Consider the following 23,346-nt stretch of genomic DNA (forward strand, 5'->3'; position numbering starts at 1 on the left):
TTTCCTGAATTGGGAGATGGATTCTTTACCACTGGTGCTACCTGGGATGCCAAAAAATACTTAAAATATCTTATAATAATTTAATCTGCTCCCTGTTAAAGTATAAGTCCCATTCCTGATTTTGATTGTTTTTCCCATCTTTTATTTACTAGATATTACAGGGCTGTTTCTTTATTTGATTCATCAAAGAAGAAACTGTTAAGTTTTACCAATGATAATTCAGTTTTCCATAATTAGTTCCTAACTTTATTATATCCTGCATTTTGCTCTGTCTAGTTTTATAATTTCTCAACTTGTTAAATGCTGACAATGTATTTTTGCTTCTTTTTTAAAACCATAACTTTGACTATATGGACCTTTGTCAGCAAAGTGATGTCTTTGCTTTTTAATAGGCTGCCTAGGTTTGTCATAACTTTCCTTCCAAGCATCAAGTGTCTTTTAACTTCATGACTGCAGTCACCATCAGCAGTGATTTTGGAACCCAGTGTCATATAAGATAATAAATGGCACAGCCTGGATTTTAATAGGAGTTTATGGTCTTTACCCTACTACGTTTTAATTAAACTACATTAGTAAAGGTTTACTGTCCATAATGCAGGTAAAAATTCTGCCAGATTTCTTCCTTACATCTGAATAATATTGTATCTTGAGATTTGTGATAAATTGCTGGCATCTCATTTTCAGAAAATCCATTTAAAATAGAGCAAATCACAAGAATGCAAGAAGGATGCAGTGTTATCTAGAATCCTCTTCATATGAGAAATGCTTGGAAAAGTACAAAAGGGTTGGCTTAGGGACTAGAAGACTTGTGGGACACATTATATCTGGTCTCAGATGTTTGAAGAGCTGTCATAGGCAAGGAAATTAAACTTCACATTTTTAACACTCAAAGACTTTCTTATGGTGTGAATGAAAGTGGGTTCATGAAATATCAAATATGGGCTCATGTGGTCATCTTTCCAACAGTGTAACACTTAAAAGCCTACCTATGGGATATACTTTCTTATGATCATTTTTAATATTGAGATGAATTTTGTTTTTTCAAACTGCAAAACACATAGTTAAGATTGATTTCATGGTGAAATCATTCAGAAGCTCATATCTGTGTGATTGCAGCTGAAATAGACTAAATAAACCAAAAAAACATGCAGTCAGTACAAATTGCTGTGGGTTATCTCTATAGCTACAAGATGTGGTGAGACCCTGGAAGCTGTATCCACAGAATTTATGAGACTTCCAGTAAATCAGCTCAATTCAGTGTTTTAGACCTGTATCCAACTCTCTTTGGATGTCTAGACACAGCCTAAGATGAGGCTTCAAAAATGGGTAAAAATGAGGCAGCCAAAGCCACCAGAAGCCTTTGACCCTCTTCTAATGTTTCAACCAGATAATTATTTTCCCTCTCAAGAATTTGGCTATCCTTAGAAGGAAAAAAAAATCAAAATTTTCCATGTGAAGAACCCCTGAAAGAAAATACTCCAGAGAAAGGTCAGTAAGAATGGGCCAAAGCTGAATTCTTCAGATCTGCTTTAGAGAGTGTGGAAAGTCTCTACTTTTCCTGCTCTTCAGCTGGCCAAGCACTCCCATGGCATTTGTCCAACTTTGCCTTCCCCATACCTTTACATCTTAAAGTAACTCATACTGTGCATTTGAAATGACTCAGATAGAAACCTAAGTGGTAACTAAAAGCTATTGTATAAAAATAATTAGAAAATTAAAAGCTGATGAATTTTGATTCCACCAAGATAATCCATTACCCTTTCTGCTCTGTAGCAAAGATATGACCTTTCAGATTTTCCAACAATAAACTGTCATACTCGGAAGATATATTTCCTTTAAATATACCCCAATTTAATTAAATTTTTCATTCTACTTATTGTAGTTTGCCTCTTCAAACTTTTTAAATTTTAGGTTTTCTGTCGAAAGTTAAGAATCCAGTCAAAAATGAAAAAAGTGTTTTTAAAAATATTCCCATCCCATAGTTCATTTATTCATTGATACATTTGTTCATTCATAGGACTAATATTTGCTTTACAAAGGCTGTATGCCAAGGAATGTGGTAGACCCAGGTGGTGCCATCTCTTAGTTATGTGATTTGGGGAAAGTCCTAATCTCTCTCAATCTCATTTTGCTTAACTGTAAAACAGCTTTATGATCAATTTTGCAGAGTTGCTATGGATATTAAAGGAGATGATTTCTCTTATAAGAAGGTAAAAACTTAGAAGTTTCTCTTTTACCCTTCTCCATCCATCACTGTATCCAAAAAAAGTCATACACACCAGAGCTGGAAAGTCAAAAGCACTCAAAAGTGCAAACGTCAATCAACTATTTGCAAGACTCATGGAGTGAACTAGACTGAAATCCTTTGAGTGACTAGTGCATGCTTTACCCTGATTAAGGAAAATTGGACTACCTAGTAAAAAAAAAAAAAAGAAAAAGAAAGAAAGAAAGAAATTTCTTCACTTACTCACTGAATCAGTGTGAGAAATGTGGAGACTGCCCCAACTAAAAATTCAGATATCCAACTCTACTTTGAGCCAACTCATAAAATGAACCCAAATGAGAATTTACAAATAGAGAAGTCCAGGTGGAAAATGCCTGATGATATATTTATTAAAGTTGAACGTGTAGAGTTCCATCTAAATAATTGCTTGAGTGTAACAAAATTGAATACAAAAGGAAAGAAAGAGAAAAGGAGCCTCAAAGATGTGAAAACAAAATTCAGAAATAATTACTAGGTTTGTATCTCTAGACAGATTTGCAAATGTCATGAGATACTATGGAAAGTAAAAGCTTCTAAATCCCTCAAGAAACTAAGAATTATGATTTTAATCCTAAATGTTATATATAAAAATGAATTCAAGAATGATTTGGAAAACTTGTAAGATAGTCTGTAGAAAACCACTAAAAAATAAAAAAAAAAAAGGAAATGACAAAGATGAGAAATAAACATGATTAAAATTTTCCTGATTGTAGAAGGTGATTTTCAAACTGGGATGAAAAATAAAAGCCTACTCTAAGGTTAACATTTATAACAGATATTTCTTTTAAAAACTAAAGTAAATAGATAAAAGCAAAAATATAAAAGAGACAAAGATATGTCAGGCAACTGCAAGTTAAAAAAAGAGAAAGCTATTCCCATCTCCAGGGGATCTTCCCGACCCAGGGACTGAACCTGGGTCTCCTGCATTACAGGCAGATTCTTTACCATCTGAGCCATTAGCAAAAGTGTTAGAACTTTGGTGGAGAATAACTTTTCAATTATAAAATTATTTGCAGAGGTGTTCTAAAGATGATAGTTAATATTTTTAAGGGTGTAAGGGTAGTCATTATTCAATAAGTATTTATTGAACACTCACGAGCATTAGTTACTTAGTAAGAACTAGGATGATAGTATAATCAAATTGACCCCATCCAAAATGCCTTCCCATTTATGAAGATCTTATATTTGTTTTAATTTAAGAAAATTTATTTTTGTGTATTTTATAGGCTTTCTCCTAATATGAATGGAGTATTTTTTCCATTTCAAAGTTATTGGGAGTATTGAAAAAAGTCATTGATTTTTGTAATTTGTCCTGCAGTCAATATTAGTCTTTTAAGCAAGAATCTTATTAATTCTAGTGGTGTTTTGTAAAAACCACTTGGATTTTCCAACTCTGCTTGAGTTAACTTTGTTTATTTATATTTTTTAGTATATTATTAATTATCTCTAGGTTCTTAGTTTGGACATAGGATCGCATAAAGTATTTTATTCTAATTTTCTCAATCTCCTATATATTTGTGGGTATGTATTCTATCCTTTCTCATTTTTGATCTTGTATTACTTTTGTTTTTTCTCCTAGTTATGACCATAAATTTATTATCTATTACTAAAATGAAAATTTTCATGGATGTTTTTATCCTGTATGTTTTCCTAATATTTCCTATTTTATTAGTTTTGGCTTTAATCTGTGTTAATTTCCTTTCTTTCTATAGATGAACATTAGCGTTTTTTCTTTTTTCTCTGAATGATGAACATATTTAAAGCCATAAATTTTCCAAAGCACAGCCTTTGTTGTACTTCATTGGTTAGGTATGATGTATCTATATTTTTTATTGCTCTCTAAATAATGTATAATTTTGTTTTTGTTTCTTCTGTAATACAAGGATTATCTAAGAATGTGCTTTCTTTTCTTTTTGAGTCTTTTTTTTAGAAATTAATTTTTTCTTTTTTTTTGCTTTATGACCAAAAAAATTTGATTCATAAAACTTCTATTTTTTTTAAATTTCTTAAAGCTGATATTGCATACATGTACAAATCCAAGTATATGGCAGACTTTTGTAAATGATTTGTTGATGATGAAACAGTCTTTATCTTCTACTTAAGTGATAAAGGAATCTATTAAATTTTCTTTATCAGTTGTATTATTTATTTCTTTTGTGCATTTACTTATCTTTTATCCGCTATGTTTAATTTGAAAAAACTGTATTCTATATTTATACTTTAATTAATTATATGCAATAGTTATATCAAGTTTACCTTTACATTTTTAAGTAACATTTGCTTCATTTGGTTGTCTACTGTGTTACTTGGTGCAAACAGGTTTAAGAGTATTTTCCAGTCTTCATAAATTGTACTTTAATAATATTTCTGTTTATCCTGTTTAGTACTTTTAAATTCTATCTTGCCTATATTAATATTGCTGCTCAGTGCAGTTTTTTCTTTGTTTTCTGTTTGCCTGATATCTCTTTACTTGTTCATTTTTGCAAATAACATAAAATTGAGCTTTATTTTTTGAACCTACATTAACTGTTTAGCTGACAGAATTCAGTTTACTTTTATTACTTTGGTAATCAATATACTTGATTTTATTGCTGTCATTAAACTTTCTTATTCTGCTGTATCTTTTCTTAATTTTCTATGGATTTTATCAAGAAGCTATTAAATTTTCCTTGTATTTCTTTTTTAAATTGGGGAGTTCTACTGTACTTTTTATTTTATTAATATTTAAACTCATCAGTACATAGCCGTATTATTCCATGAGGCAAATTATCAAATATTTCTGTCTCAAGACACTTTCTTCTCCTACTTCTCTTCTTACCCACTTCTTCCAACAATATGAGAACTCTGGGATTTTTTGCTTCTCCACTATTCACCCCTGGATCCATCAGAGGAGAACTTGGGCGTATCTTTATATCCTTTCATTCTCCCTCAAGTTTTAGGCTATTTCTGTTGCAGAACTCTTCTACTTTAAGAGTTTGTTTTGAGTCCTTATATTGCAGTTCTTAGATGATCTATCATTAGTTATTTTAATTTGACTCTGAATATGACAAGTTTTGTTGCTCACCAGTGTTTTCTCTTAGTTTTTCTTCACCGTGAACATTCTCTGCAGGTTTATTGAGTGTTGTTGTAATCCTAATACTGCCTTATATAACCCTCAAGTTTGGGTATGTAGTTCTAACCTGGGTGGATGTGGGACTCTGAGTTTGCAGTCCTCTTAAGATGCTTGAATATTATTTCATTGCCTTCTACCTTTTGAATGCTCAGTCCATTGCCAGTCTAATTCTTTTTCCTTTTTAACCAACCTGATGTTTCTTTATAAAAGACTTCTTTATCTCAAAAAACAAGATTTATTTTAGCACATGCCTGTGTCATATCTCTTCTCACCAATTCTACCTGAAACAGTGTTTTCAATGTACAGATTTCAGTCTTTCTAAAAATAGGCTAAATTTCCTTTTTTAAAAATAGTTTATGTTTCATAATTATTTTTCGCCTCCTATCTTCCTTTTCTTTTTCTGGACCTCCTATTGTTTACAGGTTAGTTGTCTGGTTCTTTCCTCTATACTTCTCTTTCTTTATATTTTTTTAACTCTCCTCAGTTCAGTTTAGTTCAATCGCTCAGTCGTGTCCGACTCTTTGTGACCCCATGAATTGCAGAACTCTAGGCCTCCCTGTCCATCACCAGCTCCCAGAGTTCACTCAAACTCACGTCCATCGAGTTGGTGATGCCATCCAGCCATCTCATCCTCTGTCGTCCCCTTCTCCTCCTGCCCCCAATCCCTCCCAGCATCAGAGTCTTTTCCAGTGAGTCAACTCTTCGCATGAGGTGGCCAAAGTATTGCAGTTTCAGCTTTAGCATCATTCTTTCCAAAGAACACCCAGGACCAATCTCCTTTAGAATAGACGTTGGATCTCCTTGCAGTCCAAGGGACTCTCAAGAGTCTTCTCTAACACCACAGTTCAAAAGCATCAATTCTTTGGTGCTCAGCTTTCTTCACAGTCCAACTCTCACATCCATACATGACTACTGGAAAAGCCATAGCCTTGCATAGATGGACCTTTGTTGGCAAAGTGATGTCTCTGCTTTTGAATATGCTATCTAGGTTAGTCATAACTTTCCTTCCAAGGAGTAGTGTGTTAATTTGATGGCTGCAATCACCATCTGCAGTGATTTTGGAGCCCTCAAAAATAAAGTCTCACACTGTTTCCACAGTTTCCCCATCTACTTCCCACGAACTGATGGGACCAGATGCCATGATCTTCATTTTCTGAATGTTGAACTTTAAGCCAACTGTTTAACTCTCCTCTTTCACTTTCATCAAGAGGCTTTTTAGTTTCTCTTCACTTTCTGCCAGAAGGGTGGTGTCATCTGCATATCTGAGGTTATTGATATTTCTCCCAGCAATCTTGATTCCAGCTTGTGCTTCATCCAGCCCAGCGTTTCTCATGATGTACACTGCATAGAAGTTAAATAAGCAGGGTGACAATATACAGCCTTGATGTACTCCTTTTCCTATTTGGAACCAGTCTGTTGTTCCATGTCCAGTTCTAACTGTTGCTTCCTGACCTGCATATAGGTTTCTCTAGAGGCTGGTCAGGTGGTCTGGTATCCCCAAATCTTTCAGAATTTTCCACAGTTTATTGTGATCCACACAGTCAAAGGCTTTGGCATAGTCAATAAAGCAGAAATAGATGTTTTTCTGGAGCTCTCTTGCTTTTTCCATGATCCAGCGGATGTTGGCAATTTGATCTCTGGTTCCTCTTTTCTAAAACCAGCTTGGATATCTGGAAGTTCACAGTTCACATATTGCTGAAGCCTGGCTTGGAAAATTTTGAGCATTACTTTACTAGCATGTGAGATGAGTGCAATTGTGCGGTAGTTTGAGCATTCTTTGGCATTGCCTTTCTTTGAGACTGGAATGAAAACTGGCCACTGCTGAGTTTTCCAAATTTGCTAGCATATTGAGTGCAGCACTTTCACAGCATCATCTTCCAGGATTTGAAATAGCTCAACTGGAATTCCATCACCTCCACTAGCTTTGTTCGTAGTGATGCTTTCTAAGACCCACTTGATTTCACATTCCAGGATATCTGGCTCTAGATGATTGATCACACCATCATGATTATCTTGGTCGTGAAGATCTTTTTTGTACCGTTCTTCTGTGTATTCTTGCCACCTCTTCTTTATATCTTCTGCCTCTGTTAGGTCCTTACCATTTCTGTCCTTTATCGAGCCCATCTTTGCATGAATTGTTCCCTTGATATCTCTAATTTTCTTGAAGAGATCTCTAGTCTTTCCCGTTCTGTTGTTTTCCTCTATTTCTTTGCATTGATTGCTGAGGAAGGCTTTCTTATCTCTCCTTTCTATTCTTTGGAACTCTGCATTCAGATGCTTATATCTTTCCCTTTCTCCTTTGCTTTTCACTTCTCTTCTTTTCACAGCTATTTGTAAGGCCTCCCCAGACAGCCATTTTGCTTTTTTGCATTTCTTTTCCATGGGGATGGTCTTGATCCCTGTCCCCTGTACAGTGTCAGGAACCTCCGTCCATAGTTCATCAGGCACTCTGTCTATCAGATCTAGTCCCCTAAATCTATTTCTCACTTATATTTTATAATCATAAGGGATTTGATTTAGGTCATACCTGAATGGTCTAGTGGTTTTCCCTACTTTCTTCAATTTAAGTCTGAATTTGGCAGTAAGGAGTTCATGATCTGAGCCACAGTCAGCTCCCAGTGTTGTTTTTGCTGACTGTATAGAGCTTCTCCATCTTTGGCTGCAAAGAATATAATCAGTCTGATTTTGGTGTTGACCATCTGGTGATGTCCATGTGTAGAGTCTTCTCTTGTGTTGTTGGAAGAGGGTGTTTGCTATGACCAGTGCATTCTCTTGGCAAAAATGTTAGCCTTTGCCCTGCTTCATTCTGTACTCCAAGGCCAAATTTGCCTGTTACTCCAGGTGTTTCTTGACTTCCTACTTTTGCAATCCAGTCCCCAATAATGAAAAGGACATCTTTTTTGGGTGTTAACTCTCCTGCTGAATCTTAAAATCTACTAATTCTGTTCTCAAGATCCATCATCCTTTCCTTCAACTTACCTACTCAACATCCTAACTTAAAAATCTTTCTTTCTTGGTCCTATAAGTCTTTTTAAAACTCTCTTGTACCTTTTAAAATACTTATTATTCTTTTTTAATCCCCAACCATTCTCCGTTGTTGATTGACTGCTCTGGTTACCTTCTTTATTCTTTGTTTCCTCTGGTTGTTAGACCTCAGTGCATGTCCTTTTATTTTCTTTGCTCATGATGGCACAGATCCGACTGGTGGATACTTTAAGTGAACTGGTGAATGTGGGAAGGAATAAAGATCAAAGTCTTCATGCCCAGAAGTGGGCAATTTATCAGTTTCCTTTTGAAACACCTGGAGAGAGCTTTTCTTTTAGACTAGATTAGAAAAAACTCAGTCCTTCCATACTTCCTTACCGCCAGAGGATTGAGAACACTCAGCAGTCCTATGATTATTGAGGGTCAGCTCTACTAAGGGGCTGCTACATGCTAGTCTTTGTCTTAAAGTTCTCCTGCTATGGTTCCGAAGCTTTTTTTCATCCCAGAGCAAGAAAGTACCACAGCAGTTATCTAGCTCACACCCTCTACCAGACTACCAGTCCTAATGTCTTCTTGACTTAAGAGGATGTATTTGACCTGAGTTGGAAGTAGAGAGGAAACAAAGCACACTGAAGCCACCATCTTTCTGAATCCTCTGCAAATATAATGGTGAGCATAAAAATGATACATTCTGTACACTACTTAATACTGCTTATAGGCTGGTTGGGAAGACAGGTGTTATCAAAATTAAATAGAAAAGAGAGAGAAAAAGAAACCCACATGTAATACTGAAATCACAGCTATGATTCTTACTATGAAGGAAAGGTAAATGAAAATGTGAAAAATGTGTGAAAGAGGAACAAGTCCTGTAGAGGAATCAGGGAAGTAATATCTGAAGAAGCCATGGTTAAGCTAAAATACCAAGAAAGAGTAGGAGTTAACTGTGTAGTGAGGGAAGGACAGAGAGCTGCAGACAGAGATAGCAGTTTATTCAAAGACTTTAGGGGTAGGCATGCCATATTTGTGGAGGTAAATGGTAAAGCATGGCAGAAAAATCAGAGGAGAACAGAGTATGAAAAGAAGGTAGAGAGGAAGGTCATGGTGGGCCGGACTATGAAGGGCTTTGTAGGCTATGATAGCAAGTGATCTTTTCCTAAAAGCAAGTAGTATTGGGATGTTTTATAACAGGGGTAAAAATATCTGATTCACATTTTCAGAAGATAATAAGGATTCCCAGTAGAGAGCAAATTTAAATTGTCCAGGTGACGCTGGGAGACCAGTAAGTAGGCTTATTGAAATAGCCCCAAAGAGAGAGAGTAATGAAATGATAAGTCACTATACAGGTTGTACACTTTTAGGTAGTAAGATGTAAGGAGGTAAATGAGAGTGTGGAAGATGTCCAAGGTGCCTCCAGATTATAGTCATTACACTGATGTTGCATGACATGGGAGCATCAAGTTGGAAACCACCAGTTCAGTCATTCATGTCAGGTGCCTTTGAGATATTAAAGTAGAGAAGTCAATGAGCAGTATGAGTCTGGGGCAGGTCTAGACAGGGGATATAAATATGTAAGTCATCTGGATTAGGTGTAAATTGAGACTCTTAGGCATGAATGAGAACACCTTGGGAGAGAGAAGAGAAAAGGATTGTTAATCTTGTACCTTGCTAGTATCTGTCTAAATTGGATTATCTTCTCTGGAAAGATGACTAGAATTATCTTTATGTATCATTGTCTTGAAAAATGATTCTGTAACTCCATTTATAGGAATCTATCCTCAGAAAATAATGATAATAAGGTAGAAAGACAAAGGCTTATGGATAAAAATATGTAGTTAAGTATTATTTATGATTGCAAATAAAGGAAATTACTTATCTTTTATTAGGAGAAAGTGAAGAAAATTATCATACATTTATGTTAATGAATATTATACCATTATAATTTGATATTTATGAAGATATAATAGCATAAGTATGTGACCATGATATGCTAGTAAGTGAAAAGGACACAAAATTGAAAGAGCATCAACTGGATGAAAAATGCATAGAACAAAAGAATATAACGAAATAAGTTTATCTGTCAATAGTAGAAAATGGATGATTATATTCAGTTTTATAGTTTTATCTAGTTTCCAAATTATTCAAGTATTACATCTTGTGTATTATTTTATTATTAGGAAAGGACATATAAAATTATAATATTGTCCCAGTTATAAATATGAACTTCATAGGCAATTTATTCTGTTAAATACTGGTTAATGTTCTTTCCTTTTCACAGTATTGATGAGCATTTCTGATTTGAATCCAGCATAGTATTTTAGCTTTTGTGATTATTGCCATAATTTTAAGTTTTTATGAGCCATTTAGACTTGTAAATTAACTTTGAAAACTTATATAATTACTAGGCAATGGCAAGTCCATTCCCCTCAGAACAATTCTCCATCAGCTGGCACTCAGTTTGTCATACTGAGAACATTTCTAGTTCCTTCTCTTTTAATTGCTTAGCAGTAGAGATGACTCTCAATTCTTTTTATGAGGGTGTTTTAATTGTATAATACATACATGTAGGAACTTGTTAATTATTTTAAATGCAATAGATTGTTTTTGTTTTTCATCAATGACTGTTGGATAACCCTCCATTTGGACTGTCCTTTGTATCATCATTGTCTGTAGGGATATGAAATCATATTGGTTTTGGTTCAAAACTAAAAAGCTTGATTTTTTTCTTTTGTTTTTTTACTCCAGGAATGTATACAAAGACTACCGCTTCCTTGAGCTGGCATGTGATTCACAGGAGGATGTAGACAGCTGGAAGGCATCTTTACTGAGAGCTGGAGTTTATCCTGATAAATCTTTAGTAAGTGGATTGATCTCTTATTTTTAAGTTAGTAACCATGTTTGAGAAAGCATAATTCAACATACTTTATGCTGAAGGACTAGTTCGCAGTTGACTTAATTAATTTGGCATAGTTTTAGCATTTTACTTTGCTTATATTTCTTTTTATCCATTAGACTTCTATTTTAAGAAGTTTACCAGTATATTTGTTAAAGAAAATGCCCAACTTTGCCATAAAACCTAATGTATGTATGTAATCTCAAAGCATGAGAGAGTTTCTATGTTTTAATTTAAAGTTTTATTTTCCTTTTTATGTTATTCTACAGTATACTATTCTATAGTATTCATTTAAGCAGTTTATAACATTCTTTATGTAGTCATAGTATATATATTATTAGTCATAACACTTTTTCATATTCTTTAAAATATAATTTTTATGAAAAGCTACCTCCTTTCATTATGTCTGTAGTACCGGTATCCAAAATTAAACTCTGGTTAATGTCACTGTAAGTAAAAAAAGAACAAAAAATATTACATTGCTAGTCCCACTTATCTTTATTAATATACTTCAAGTGTCTTGGAGACACTTCTCTCATTCAAGTTAATAAACAGATCTTCTATTTGTGTTCTTTGGAAAATGTAATATTACACAGACTAATCTGGATTTAAACTTCAGAATTCCCACCCAACATATGTACACTCAGCATTAAACAGACTCTGCAGATGTGTGGTTCTCACTGTTTCCTTGCTACCCCTGAGATATTGTACTATCCAGGTTCCCCCTAGAAGTTAAGCACTGAGACTGAGCTTTGGGGGATTTACTTCATCTTGACCTTTGTGGTGCTTAGATTGGCTGTAGATTAGTTTATACGACTGCCCATGCACAAGATGGGTTATTTCTCGACCCAAATAGGTATAAAGTCTTCTCAAGGAAAAGTCTGAGATATAAGCACATTGTGCGACAACATCTGAAGGGGATGCATCTGGATGGGATTTCAGACCTGACCATATCCCTGAGGTTACACTGGAATTTAACAAAGTTCCAGAAGTAAAGGATAGAGGATTTGTGCCAAAACATTCTCTTCTTTGCTGTTATTTTAGTTTTCATGTGACCTCTTAACCCCATCTCTACCTCCACTTGTCTGGTTAGTACCTAAAACAGTGAATCCCCATGACACACCCTGTGCCCTCCAAATGGGGTGAAACCGGACCCTTTCCAGGTGATATGTAGGTACAAAGGTATCTTCTGTACCACTCTGATTTTTGTAGTTAGTTCTAATAGTTACTTATTACTCTGTTCTATCCATTGACAGTTGTATGTTTAATGTTACAAATGATCTCTATTAAAAAATGCACATATACTTAATGTTTTATTCGTTCATTCTGTAAAAGCCTGCTGAGCATGTGCTTTTTGCCAGTTATCTTTCTAGACACTAGTGATGCTGAAGTGAACAGTGAGGTCCTGCCCCTCAAGGAATATACATTAGAGTGGATGAATAACTGTGTCACTGTAAACTGTTATTTGTTAGAATGATAAGTTCTGTAAAAAATTAAAATGAGCAGACTCTGAGAAGGAAGGTCAGTTCAGTTGAGTTCAGTTGCTCAGTCATGCCCGACTCTCTGCGACCCCATGAATCACAGCACGCCAGGCCTCCTTGTCCATCACCATCTCGTGGAGTTCACTCAAACTCACATCCATCGAGTCGGTGATGCCATCCAGATATCTCATCCTCTGTTGTCCCCTTCTCCTTCTGTCCCCAATCCCTCCCAGCATCAGAGTCTTTTCCAATGAGTCAACACTTAGCATGAGGTGGCCAAAGTACTGGAGTTTCAGCTTTAGCACAATTCCTTCCAAAGAACACCCAGGGCTGATCTCCTTTAGAATGGACTCTCCTTAGAGTCCAAGGGACTCTCAAGAGTCTTCTCCAACACCACAATTCAAAAGCATCAATTCTTCAGTACTCAGCTTTCTTCACAGTCCAACTCTCACATCCATACATGACCACTGGAAAAACCATAGCCTTGACTAGATGGATATTGTTGGCAAAGTGATGTCTCTGCTTTTGAATTTGCTATCCAGGTTGGTCATAACTTTTCCTCCAAGGAGTAAGCGTCTTTTAATTTGATGGTGGCAATCACCATTTGCAGTGATTTTGGAGCCCCAAAAAATAAAGTCTGACACTGTTTCCACTGTTGCCCCATCTATTTCCCATGAACTGATAGGACCAGATGACATGATCTTCGTTTTCTGAATGTTGAACTTTAAGCCAACTTTTTCACTCTCCTCTTTCACTTTCATCAAGAGGCTCTTTAGTTTCTCTTCACTTTCTGCCATAAGAGTGGTGTCATCTGCATATCTGAGGTTATTGATATTTCTCCCAGCAATCTTGATTCCAACTGTGCTTCTTCTAGCCCAGCGTTTCTCATGATGTACACTGCATATAAGTTAAATAAGCAGGGTGACAATATGCAGCCTTGATGTACTCTTTTTCCTATTTGGAACCAGTCTGTTGTTCCATGTCCAGTTCTAACTGTTGCTTCCTGACCTGCATATAGGTTTCTCAGGAGGCTGGTCAGGTGCTCTGGTATCCCCATCTCTTTCAGAATTTTCCACAGTTTATTGTGATCCACGCAATCAAAAGCTTTGGCATAGTCAATGAAGCAGAAATAGATGTTTTTCTGGAATTCTCTTGCTTTTTTCGATGATCCAGCGGATGTTGGCAATTTGATCTCTGGTTCCTCTGCCTTTTCTAAAACCAGCTTGAACATTTGGAAGTTCACAGTTCACGTATTGCTGAAGCCTGGCTTGGAGAATTTTGAGCATTACTTTACTAGCATGTGAGATGAGTGCCATTGTGAGGTAGTTTGAGCATTCTTTGGCATTGCCTTTCTTTGGGATTGGAATGAAAACTGACCTTTTCCAGTCCTGTGGCCACTGCTGAGTTTTCCAAATTTGCTGACATATTGAGTGCAGCACTTTCACAGCATCATCTTTCAGGATTTGAAATAGCTCAACTGGAATTCCATCACCTCCACTAGCTTTGTTCGTAGTGATGCTTTTTAAGGCCCACTTGACTTCATGTTCCAGGATGTCTGGCTCTAGATGAGTGACCATACCATCGTGATTATCTTGATCATGAAGATCTTTTTTATACAGTTCTTCTGTGTATTCTTGCCACCTCTTCTTAATATCTTCTGCCTCTGTTAGGTCCTTACCATTTCTGTCCTTTATCGAGCCCATCTTTGCATGAATTGTTCCCTTGGTATCTCTAATTTTCTTGAAGAGATCTCTAGTCTTTCCCATTCTTTTTTCCTCTATTTCTTTGCATTGATTGCTGAGGAAGGCTTTCTTATCTCTTCTTGCTATTCTTTGGAACTCTGCATTCCGATGCTTATATCTTTCTTTTTCTACTTTGCTTTTCGCTTCTCTTCTTTTCACAGCTATTTGTAAGGACTCCCAGACAGCCATTTTGCTTTTATGCATTTCTTTTCCATGGGGATGGTCTTGATCCTTGTCTCCTGTACAGTGTCACAAACCTCCGTCCATAGTTCATCAGGCACTCTATCAGATCTAGTCCCTTAAATCTATTTCTCACTTCCACTGTATAATCATAAGGAATTTGATTGAGGTCATACCTGAATGGTCTAGTGGTTTTCCCTACTTTCTTCAATTTAAGTCTGAATTTGGCAATAAGGAGCTCATGATCTGAGCCACAGTCAGCTCCCAGTCTTGTTTTTGCTGACTGTATAGAGCTTCTCCATCTTTGGCTGCAAAGAATATAATCAGTCTGATTTCGGTGTTGACCATCTGGTGATGTCCATGTGTAGGGTCTTCTCTTGTGTTGTTGAATGAAGGTCAAGTGAGTTTTATTTTAGTAAAATAATTAGGGAAAGCCGCTTTGATTGGAGTAGGCTCCTGAAAGAAGTGGGAAAGTAAGTGATGTGAATGTCTGATGGAGAGTGCTCAGGGCAGAGGGCTAGCGAGTACAAAGCCAGCTCAGTGTCTTAGCGCACCAAAGAACTACAGTGTGTCTGGACAAGTGAAGGTACTTGATGATTTCTAGCAGTGGTCAGTGGCCAGATTATATAGGCCTTGATGGAAGTGGCAAGCATTTCTGCTTTATTCTAGGTGAGATGGGAAGCCACTGGAGGATTGCAAGCCAGTTAGTGACATGATAAGATTTATACTTTTATAAGATTGCTATGGCTGAGTGTTATGAAAAGCAGCACAGCATGTGTTAAAGCACAGGCTTTAGCATCAAACTGTGTAAACTGAAATTTCTGATGCTCACCTACAAGCTGTGTAGCCCTTTTATCTTTCAAGATTCCAGTGTCTAAAATAGAGATAACAAGAATCATCTGCAGCATCGTTGACAGGGTTAAGTGAGATAATGTAGGGAAAGCACTGGACAGGGTAAACAAAAGTTAACACTCCATTTTTGTTTATGATGATGCTTATTATTTTCATTGTAGATTACTTTTGTAAGTAAGTACAAGAGAGCTAAAACATTGTGGATACTTATCACACAGTCCCAGTGTGATTGTGAAAACTTTATGATATTTTCTGTCTTCTAACTGTGCTTGGTTATATAAAATATCTGAATGTGTATGTGTGTGTGTGTGTGTCTTCCTTCCAAGAAAGTGTAATGTTTGTGAAAATGTTTTCTTAGGTCATGATTTTGTCAACTAAATTTATATTACATGTACTAGACAAGTTTGCTATTAAAAACAATTGTGCAATGCCTCTTTCACGAGGGAAATACTGTCTTGGGAAAGCAAAATTACCCTTCCTTCTGTGAACTGTTTTTATAAACCTGAAATTTCATGTATTTATAGCTCTACACAAAAGAAGATGCTCAATAAAATATTTGCTATTTTTTATTAGAATGCTCAATTTTAAGCAAATCTAGAATTGTCCTACACAAACTGTTTTGATTCTTTCACGTCATTTTTATTTGCTGATTAACATATGTTTGGTACTATTGCTTGGAAAATCGAGACAAAGGGACTTTTTACCACATGCCAAAGATATGACAGGAAATTAAACTTGGCAGTATGCCATGAACATTGCTTTTCTCAGCTTTCATCATAAACAGTATTTGTATTCTGCGCCATGTAGTTCTGCAGGTTATACTACACAATGCTTGACTCTCAGATGTTTCAGTGGCAGCTAACTACTAAAAGGAATCTAAGTAGGATGCTTATCTAAACATTGCATTTTAAAACAATCTTAGGTTTGGGGAAAGTGATACTTCTAGGTACAGCTATCCTTAATTTAGAAACATTTGACAAAGAAGTCAGAGTAACCTAATAACAGGTGTCTGTAAGTAAATTTTTAGGATTTCTGGTGTTTCTGTTTTTGTATCACTAAACCATTGAGTCAATAGCAAACCAGTCAATCTATACCCTAATAATGAGATGTTTATGTGTCATACATGGATATGAGTCAAGATCAAAAAAATTCTGCTTTTTTCATGAGACATCTCTATTCTAACTGGAAAAAATTCTACATAGGTCATTTTTCTCATTTATATAAGTTTGGATTCATTTAGATAAATATCCATCACCCAAATCTGGATGAGCTGATGTTTAGAATAATGTTTTTTGTCCAAACTAAGGTTGCATACTTTTTTATAACAAGCGTTTTCTCATCATATCTTTTTCCATCTTGTCCACATGGTGAAATGTTTTTTATGTCACTCAAAATGTTCTACTACTCTATTCCTTCTGTCTCTTAGGTCATTTCTCTTGGGGTTTTCTACAAATTTTTCTTCTTTCTGTCCATTCCTTCCATCTTCTCGCACTTCCTTCCTTCCCTTCATCCATCACTGTTATGTGGACTCTGAAGATTCAAAGATAAAAAAAGAAGGGAGTTCTTACTTTACAGGAGTTCCAACTCTAGTGGAAGAGAGAGATGCAAATAAATAGCTACTGTACAATGTGAATAAAAAACTGGTGGGTATCTGTATAAAGCACAACAGCCCAACTATATTCCCATGTACGTTTTCTAATTACCTTCTGTTTTCTAATCATTGATATATTCTATTTTACCATGTTTATTTTCTAATTACTTTCCAGTCTCTTAAACTTTCTGGACCTAAAGCTAAATGTAGACTTCTTATCTGAGCATCATGCTATGTGACCCTAAAATGGAAATGAGTCCTGAGTTTACTTTCCCACTATGCCACTGACTTACTCTGTGAATGTAGACATAACATCTCTGACCCAGAACTCTGGCATTCTACCATCACCTGAGCTTTCTGAGCAGCAAGAATATTTTTAAAATATATTTAAACTTGAATTTGAATTTAACAGAATTTTATTTTTATTTCTATTTCCTTTGGCCACTAAATTGAAATTATACTCAGTATGAAATTTATAAGTATGAAATTAAATAAGTACATAGGAATTTACATAGTTTCAAAGTGAAGTTGTTTCTAAAGGGATTAATAGCTTTTTGTTTTTGTTTTTTACTGATGAGATATTCCCTCAAAGATTTGAGGAAAGTTAAAACAGGAGTAGGCACTGAAAATGAGTCCCCGTGAAAATGAGTGCCTCTGCTAAGATTACGACTAACCTCTCTATCCAAAACTTTATTCCCTTTCTTGTTCTGCACCATTTCCCCATCAAGATTAAGCAGCATCAAAAGTGTGTGTATGTGTGTCAATAGCTACAGGTCACAATTTCGTAATTTTAAAACTTTAACAATATTGTGGTCCATGTACATAAATTTTTCCTCTAAGTGTAAATAGAAATAAGTGTGAATTTAATTAAATACCTAAAGAATGTCATATAACAAATGACTGATTTTCCTGGCACAGTTTTGTCAGCTCACAATATGACTTTATATATAAATGTGAAGGAATTTCAGATTCTTCTGTGCATGGAAGTTAGGTAGGCTTGAAGTCAAATCCACTTGTGTTGGAATCCCTACCCTTCCATTTATGTGCCGTGTGGCTTAGGCAACTTATTTCACTCTCTAGTTTTTTATTCCTTTTTAAACTCAAAATAATAATTTCTTCCTCTGAGTGATTTTGTAGGACTAAATGAATACTATTGCACACCACATTTAGCTTGGTGCCTACACATGGAGGAAAGCACTTGGTGCCATGTAGACTTTAATATTGATATTGACTATCATTTATGTGTCCATGAAGCTGTACTTGTCAGATTAGTAGTTCCCTTTTCTTTGCAAGCTATCAGTGAAATTTGGGGAGAATCTCCCCAACTGTTGGCTGAGGATACCAAACTGTTTAGGAGAGCCTTCAGATTGTGCTGCCCTGTGGACAGACTGGCCTCAAAGTCTCCATCATTTAGTCAGGAGTGAGCCATAGTGCTCTCAGGGAAATGAGAGTCCACAAACCTCCTGCCCTCAGATTCTGGCCATCTGAAAGGTGAAGCTGCAAATCTGTGCATAGCCTACAAACAGATGTGGTGCAAATTCAGTTTTGTGTATCTGTTAAGACATACACCTCAGAACTTTTTATAAGAGTTATTTTTTTTTTTAGCTATATAGATAGATGGTCCTCCTGTCTAGTATATGATTTCTTTTTTAACTTATTAATTTTTAATTGGAGGACAATTGTTTTACAATATTGTGTTGGTTTCTGCCATACATCAACATGAATCAGCTAGAGGTATATGACCCTTCCTCTTGAACCTTCCTCCCACCTCTCACCCCATCCCACCCTTCTAGGTTGTCACAGAGCAACTGTCATTTTTCATCTCTTAAGAAATCATATACCATCTACACAGTAGAAATGGAAGCACCCTGGAATGTCACTATACCTCTGAAGTCAGGACTCTCCCAGTCATAATTCATGCTTTTAAGGACTACCTTGGAGGTTGAAACCATCCCATAATGCAGTCTCTTAGGGATATGAGAAAGTCTTTTTGGATAGACTTTACAACCAAATTTTTCTCTGTGGCAAAAAACAAATCAGGGAGGTGTCTGTTTCACTCTAGGGGGAGGAGAGGAATGGACACAGAGCCCCATAAGTATTTATTAATATGGTGATGACCATTCCCATGTATTTACTCAGCAGTCTTGTGTACAAGATAGAAAACGCCCATATTTGCCCCACTCTACATAATTTTATTCTTAGCTTATTCGACAGTGCTTCCCACGGAAATTAGAGCAGCTCCATGACCAATAGTTTAGTGTTTTTTTTCAATGAAAGGACTTTCTAAATATAAATGCTGCCATGCAGAGTAGTGGAGGAATTATAGATAATTTACAATTCACCAGTCATGACTGCTATGCCTCTCTCAGAACAGACAACTGGGGAAATGATTGAAGGAAATAAGAAATGGAAAAGCCACACCAAGCCTTTCACTTGTATGTTTCTCGTATTTAAGGATTAAGGCCCCCTACTCGGTGACATCACTGTTGCCACTACAAACAGAACCATCTGCCACCGAGCAGGGAAGCCAGCCATTCCCTAATGTGCAAAAATACTTGGTTGAACTCCTGAAACTTATTTGGTAGATCAAAAGCTGCACTGCTGTGGAATGCAATAAACCCCATCTGTTTGAGGTATTTTCAGCACTATTGCACTTCTTTGGAGAACCAAGGTCCTATTATTCTCTAAGATAGTATTCTATTCCTGATAAAATTCTCTCTGGGGATCTTTATTGCCTTATTGAACCATTGGCATAATCTTTGCAAAAGACTCCTTTTCCCCTGATTTCATTCATTCTGGTACCATTATTTATGTCTCACATAAGCCAGGGATGTTAATGGTTATATCACGGCCAACTCACAATGTCAGGAAACTTCTCTGTGCTGTTGTATCAATATCTTTAAATTTATGTTTTTATTCAGTATGATAGCCCTGATGGTCCTTGAATTAGACATCCCCCCCAGAGTCACCAGCTGGCGTTGTTTTCCAGAAAATACACTCTCCTGCAATCATTCCCTTACTGCTCTCCAGAAATTTTTTGTATGTATTACTTCCCCACACACATCCTCTCCTAAAACTAAACACCAGATCTCCAGCCCAACCTGTTACTCCATACCCTGTGCTCAGGCTTCTCCACACAGGCACACACTCCACTCACAGCTCTCTTCCACTCTGCATCTCAGTGGAGAGAGACATTCTTTCTGGGGCCCTTGTGAGGAGAGTCCAGATCTGTTCCCTGCCCATATCGCATCACGTCTCCCCCACAGGATCTGACCTTGTGAGGACTCAGGCTGCCCTGGGAGTAATGAATCACCATTTTATTTTTTTAAGCCATATGTGGGTTAAATTGTTTGATATAAATCATACTCCTGCCGCTCCAGTTTGAAACAAGACAGCCATTTGCCTGCTGCCTGTTGCTGGCTGCTCTCTGTGTCTCTATCTGGAACGTCCCTTTTAGAAATGACTACATTTTTGTGACTAGCCTTTCCAGACCCATTTTCTTGAATGTGGACCAGTGTTTATTTTGGCTGCCTCCCCACTATACAGCTTTCACTTCCCATGCCAGCCCAAGACCAAACTCGTAATTTATGAAATAAAGGAATGGTACAGATGGAGGTCGTAACGTGGTCTGCTTGCCCTGTCTCCCCAGAATCACTCACTCCTTCCCTCTGCTCTTTTTCTTCCCCCACCCCACCTTCTCTGAAACCAAGGATGCAGTGTTTGTTTAAAAATGCATTGGCTGATGAAATTTTCCACTGCTTGGCATGTTGGAGGAGGGGCTGTCAGGAAAGGGCAAGCCGACATACTAAATACTTTGCCTCTCATGCTAACAGCTCACTTATTACCAATTCAAACCAATGCTTTTTGGCCAGGTTCCCGGTACTTCAAGTATTTCAAGTAGAAAGAAAGGGGGAAATCTCTGTCATATTTTCTAGTGTTATAAATGTATGATTTCCCTTAATATAAGTAGAATCTTTGACTCGTCTCTGAGCTTTGGGTGCTGTATGTATGAATGGGATGTCAGTGAAGAGTTACTTATTTTGATTTTAATCTAGCATGAAAAACTTCATGATTTTAAAATAAGTTTAACATATTTCTTTTTTTTTTCCTTGCGGCTACATGCACAGGGGAACAACAAAGTAAGTTCTTTGTCCTCCTGCCGCTCCTCTGTCTCTTCAGTCCCCACTCCCCTCCTGCATGTGCCCTTGGTGGGAGTGTTTCTGTGCTTTGAAATGACTGTCTGTGACATACACAAATGATAGAGGGTGTGCAAATGTCAGAGAAAACAGAGCTTGGACTACCATCGTGGCAGTTCATTTTTGACCTTTCAGAAAGGAAATATTACTTTCTTCAGGGCTGGTTATTGGACAGTTCAGAGAGGTTGTTTTTATAAGGAAAGAGAGCAACACTGAGAGCAAAGATGATGATTTAATAATGAGGACTCTTCTGCAGAAAGGGTACGACCATCTGATGAAACTCAATGCAGCTGACGTTTTTGACCAAAAATCAAAGCTCTCATGTTAATGTGCAGTTATAAAAACCCCAAACTGGAGTCTTAAATAGCAGGATGGCTGGCTTTGTTGGTGAAATCGAACTAGACCAGTGCTCTGGCTTTGAAGGTGCCTTAAAATGGATGGAGGAGGGTGGGGTCAACATTTGCCTTGGCTTCTGCGCGCTTGATGTATTCCAGCTGGATGGAGGCAGGAGGGTGTGGGGAATGGAGGGGGAGACTGAAATGTGTATGATTTGTGAAACCAGGCAACACACACACATGGTGGAAACTATTTTAATGTTGTTGTTGTAATAGATAAATGAGTAATTTAGTAGTTCACAGAGTGGCTTGCTTGTTAAAATTTTAATTTAACTTTTCCAGAAGATTAGAACTACTTCTCACTTATATTAGGTATGTAAGAGTAATGTAGTTAGGGAAGATAGTCTTAAGTTTAGCAGGGTGATTTGTTTTTCCTATTTTTTTTCCTATGGAGAATTATTAGCGCTTTATCCTACCAGGTGGCCCACTTAAAATAAGCCTCATTGAATACAATAAGAATTGAAAAGAATCTGTTTTATAAGGGTCTGCCTGCATATTTAAGCCAGCTGGAATTCATCAAAATTGCTATTCATAAGCCATACATATAGAATTTAAAACAAATGTGGGAAATCTTACAGTTTAATTTGATGGAATGTGCTATTATGGAATAAGTTGATAGAGAAAGTTGGTATTGAAAATGTGTCACTTTATAAATTTACATCTTGCTATAATTGCTTATGGCCCAAGTAATAATATTTAATGAAGTTAAAAATAATATTATAAAATTACAAGATAGGCATTTGTGAAGGACCCAGGGGGGCGAACTTAGTCCATTAAAAGTTTACTTTTTAAAACAGAAATTAACTTATAAAATTGATGAAAGATTTCTTCTAACTAATATCGTCACTATTGGAAAAAAAAAACCATTTGGACAAAATTTTAGTTCTCACACCATATGCTGTATTTTGATTCTTGAATAGTAAGTCTCTTTGGTCCTGGACACACATTACACTGAGTTGCTGTCTAGAATTTCATGTGCTGCATCTCCTAATTGTTTAAATTGCCTGAGATATGTGAGTGTACTAATAGTAAGCCTATGCATGCTGAGGATCAGGCAGTCAGCTGCTGACATTTTAGGGAGGTGCTAACCCTTAGATCATTCAAGAAGTATTTTTTGAATTTTTTTTTAATTGGAGGATAATTACCTTACAAAATTGTGTTGGTTTCTGCCATACAACATGAATCAGCCATAAGTATATGTGTATGTATACATGCGTACATATATATGTGTGTGTGCGTTGTGTGCTTAATTGCTCAGTCATGTCTGACTCTTTGCAACCCCATGGACTGTAGCCTGCCAGGCTCCTCTGTCCATGAGGATTCTGTCCAGGCAAGAATGCTGGAGTGGATTGCTGTGCCCTCCTCCAGGAGATCTTCCCAACTCAGGGATTGAATCCAGGTCTCCCACACTGCAGGCAGATTCTTTACTGTCTGAGCCACCAGGGAAGCCCATAGATAGATAGATAGATAGATAGATAGATAGATAGATAGATAGATAGATGGATCCCCTCCCTCTCACCCAGCCCCATACCCTTCTCTAGGTCATCCCAGAGTGTTGGGCTAGGCTTCCTGTGTTATATAGCAATCAAGAAGCATTTATGATTTGCCTCTTTCATGAGTGATTCCCTGATGACTTAAAGGCATTTTTAAAATTCCCCA

General features: G+C 36.6%; 1 protein-coding gene across 1 annotated transcript in view; it reads left to right on the forward strand.

Moving 5' to 3' along the window:
* Positions 1-23,346, forward strand: part of DNM3 (dynamin 3) — a 636,190-nt gene that overhangs the window by 511,058 nt on the left and 101,786 nt on the right. The window contains exons 17-18 of the mRNA XM_052654294.1: positions 11,103-11,214; positions 21,224-21,235. Coding sequence (XP_052510254.1) covers positions 11,103-11,214; positions 21,224-21,235 — 124 coding nt within the window. The remainder of the gene's footprint in view (positions 1-11,102; positions 11,215-21,223; positions 21,236-23,346) is intronic.

The sequence above is a fragment of the Budorcas taxicolor genome, chromosome 16, assembly GCF_023091745.1.
Source record: "Budorcas taxicolor isolate Tak-1 chromosome 16, Takin1.1, whole genome shotgun sequence".
Taxonomy (NCBI): Eukaryota; Metazoa; Chordata; class Mammalia; order Artiodactyla; family Bovidae; genus Budorcas; species Budorcas taxicolor.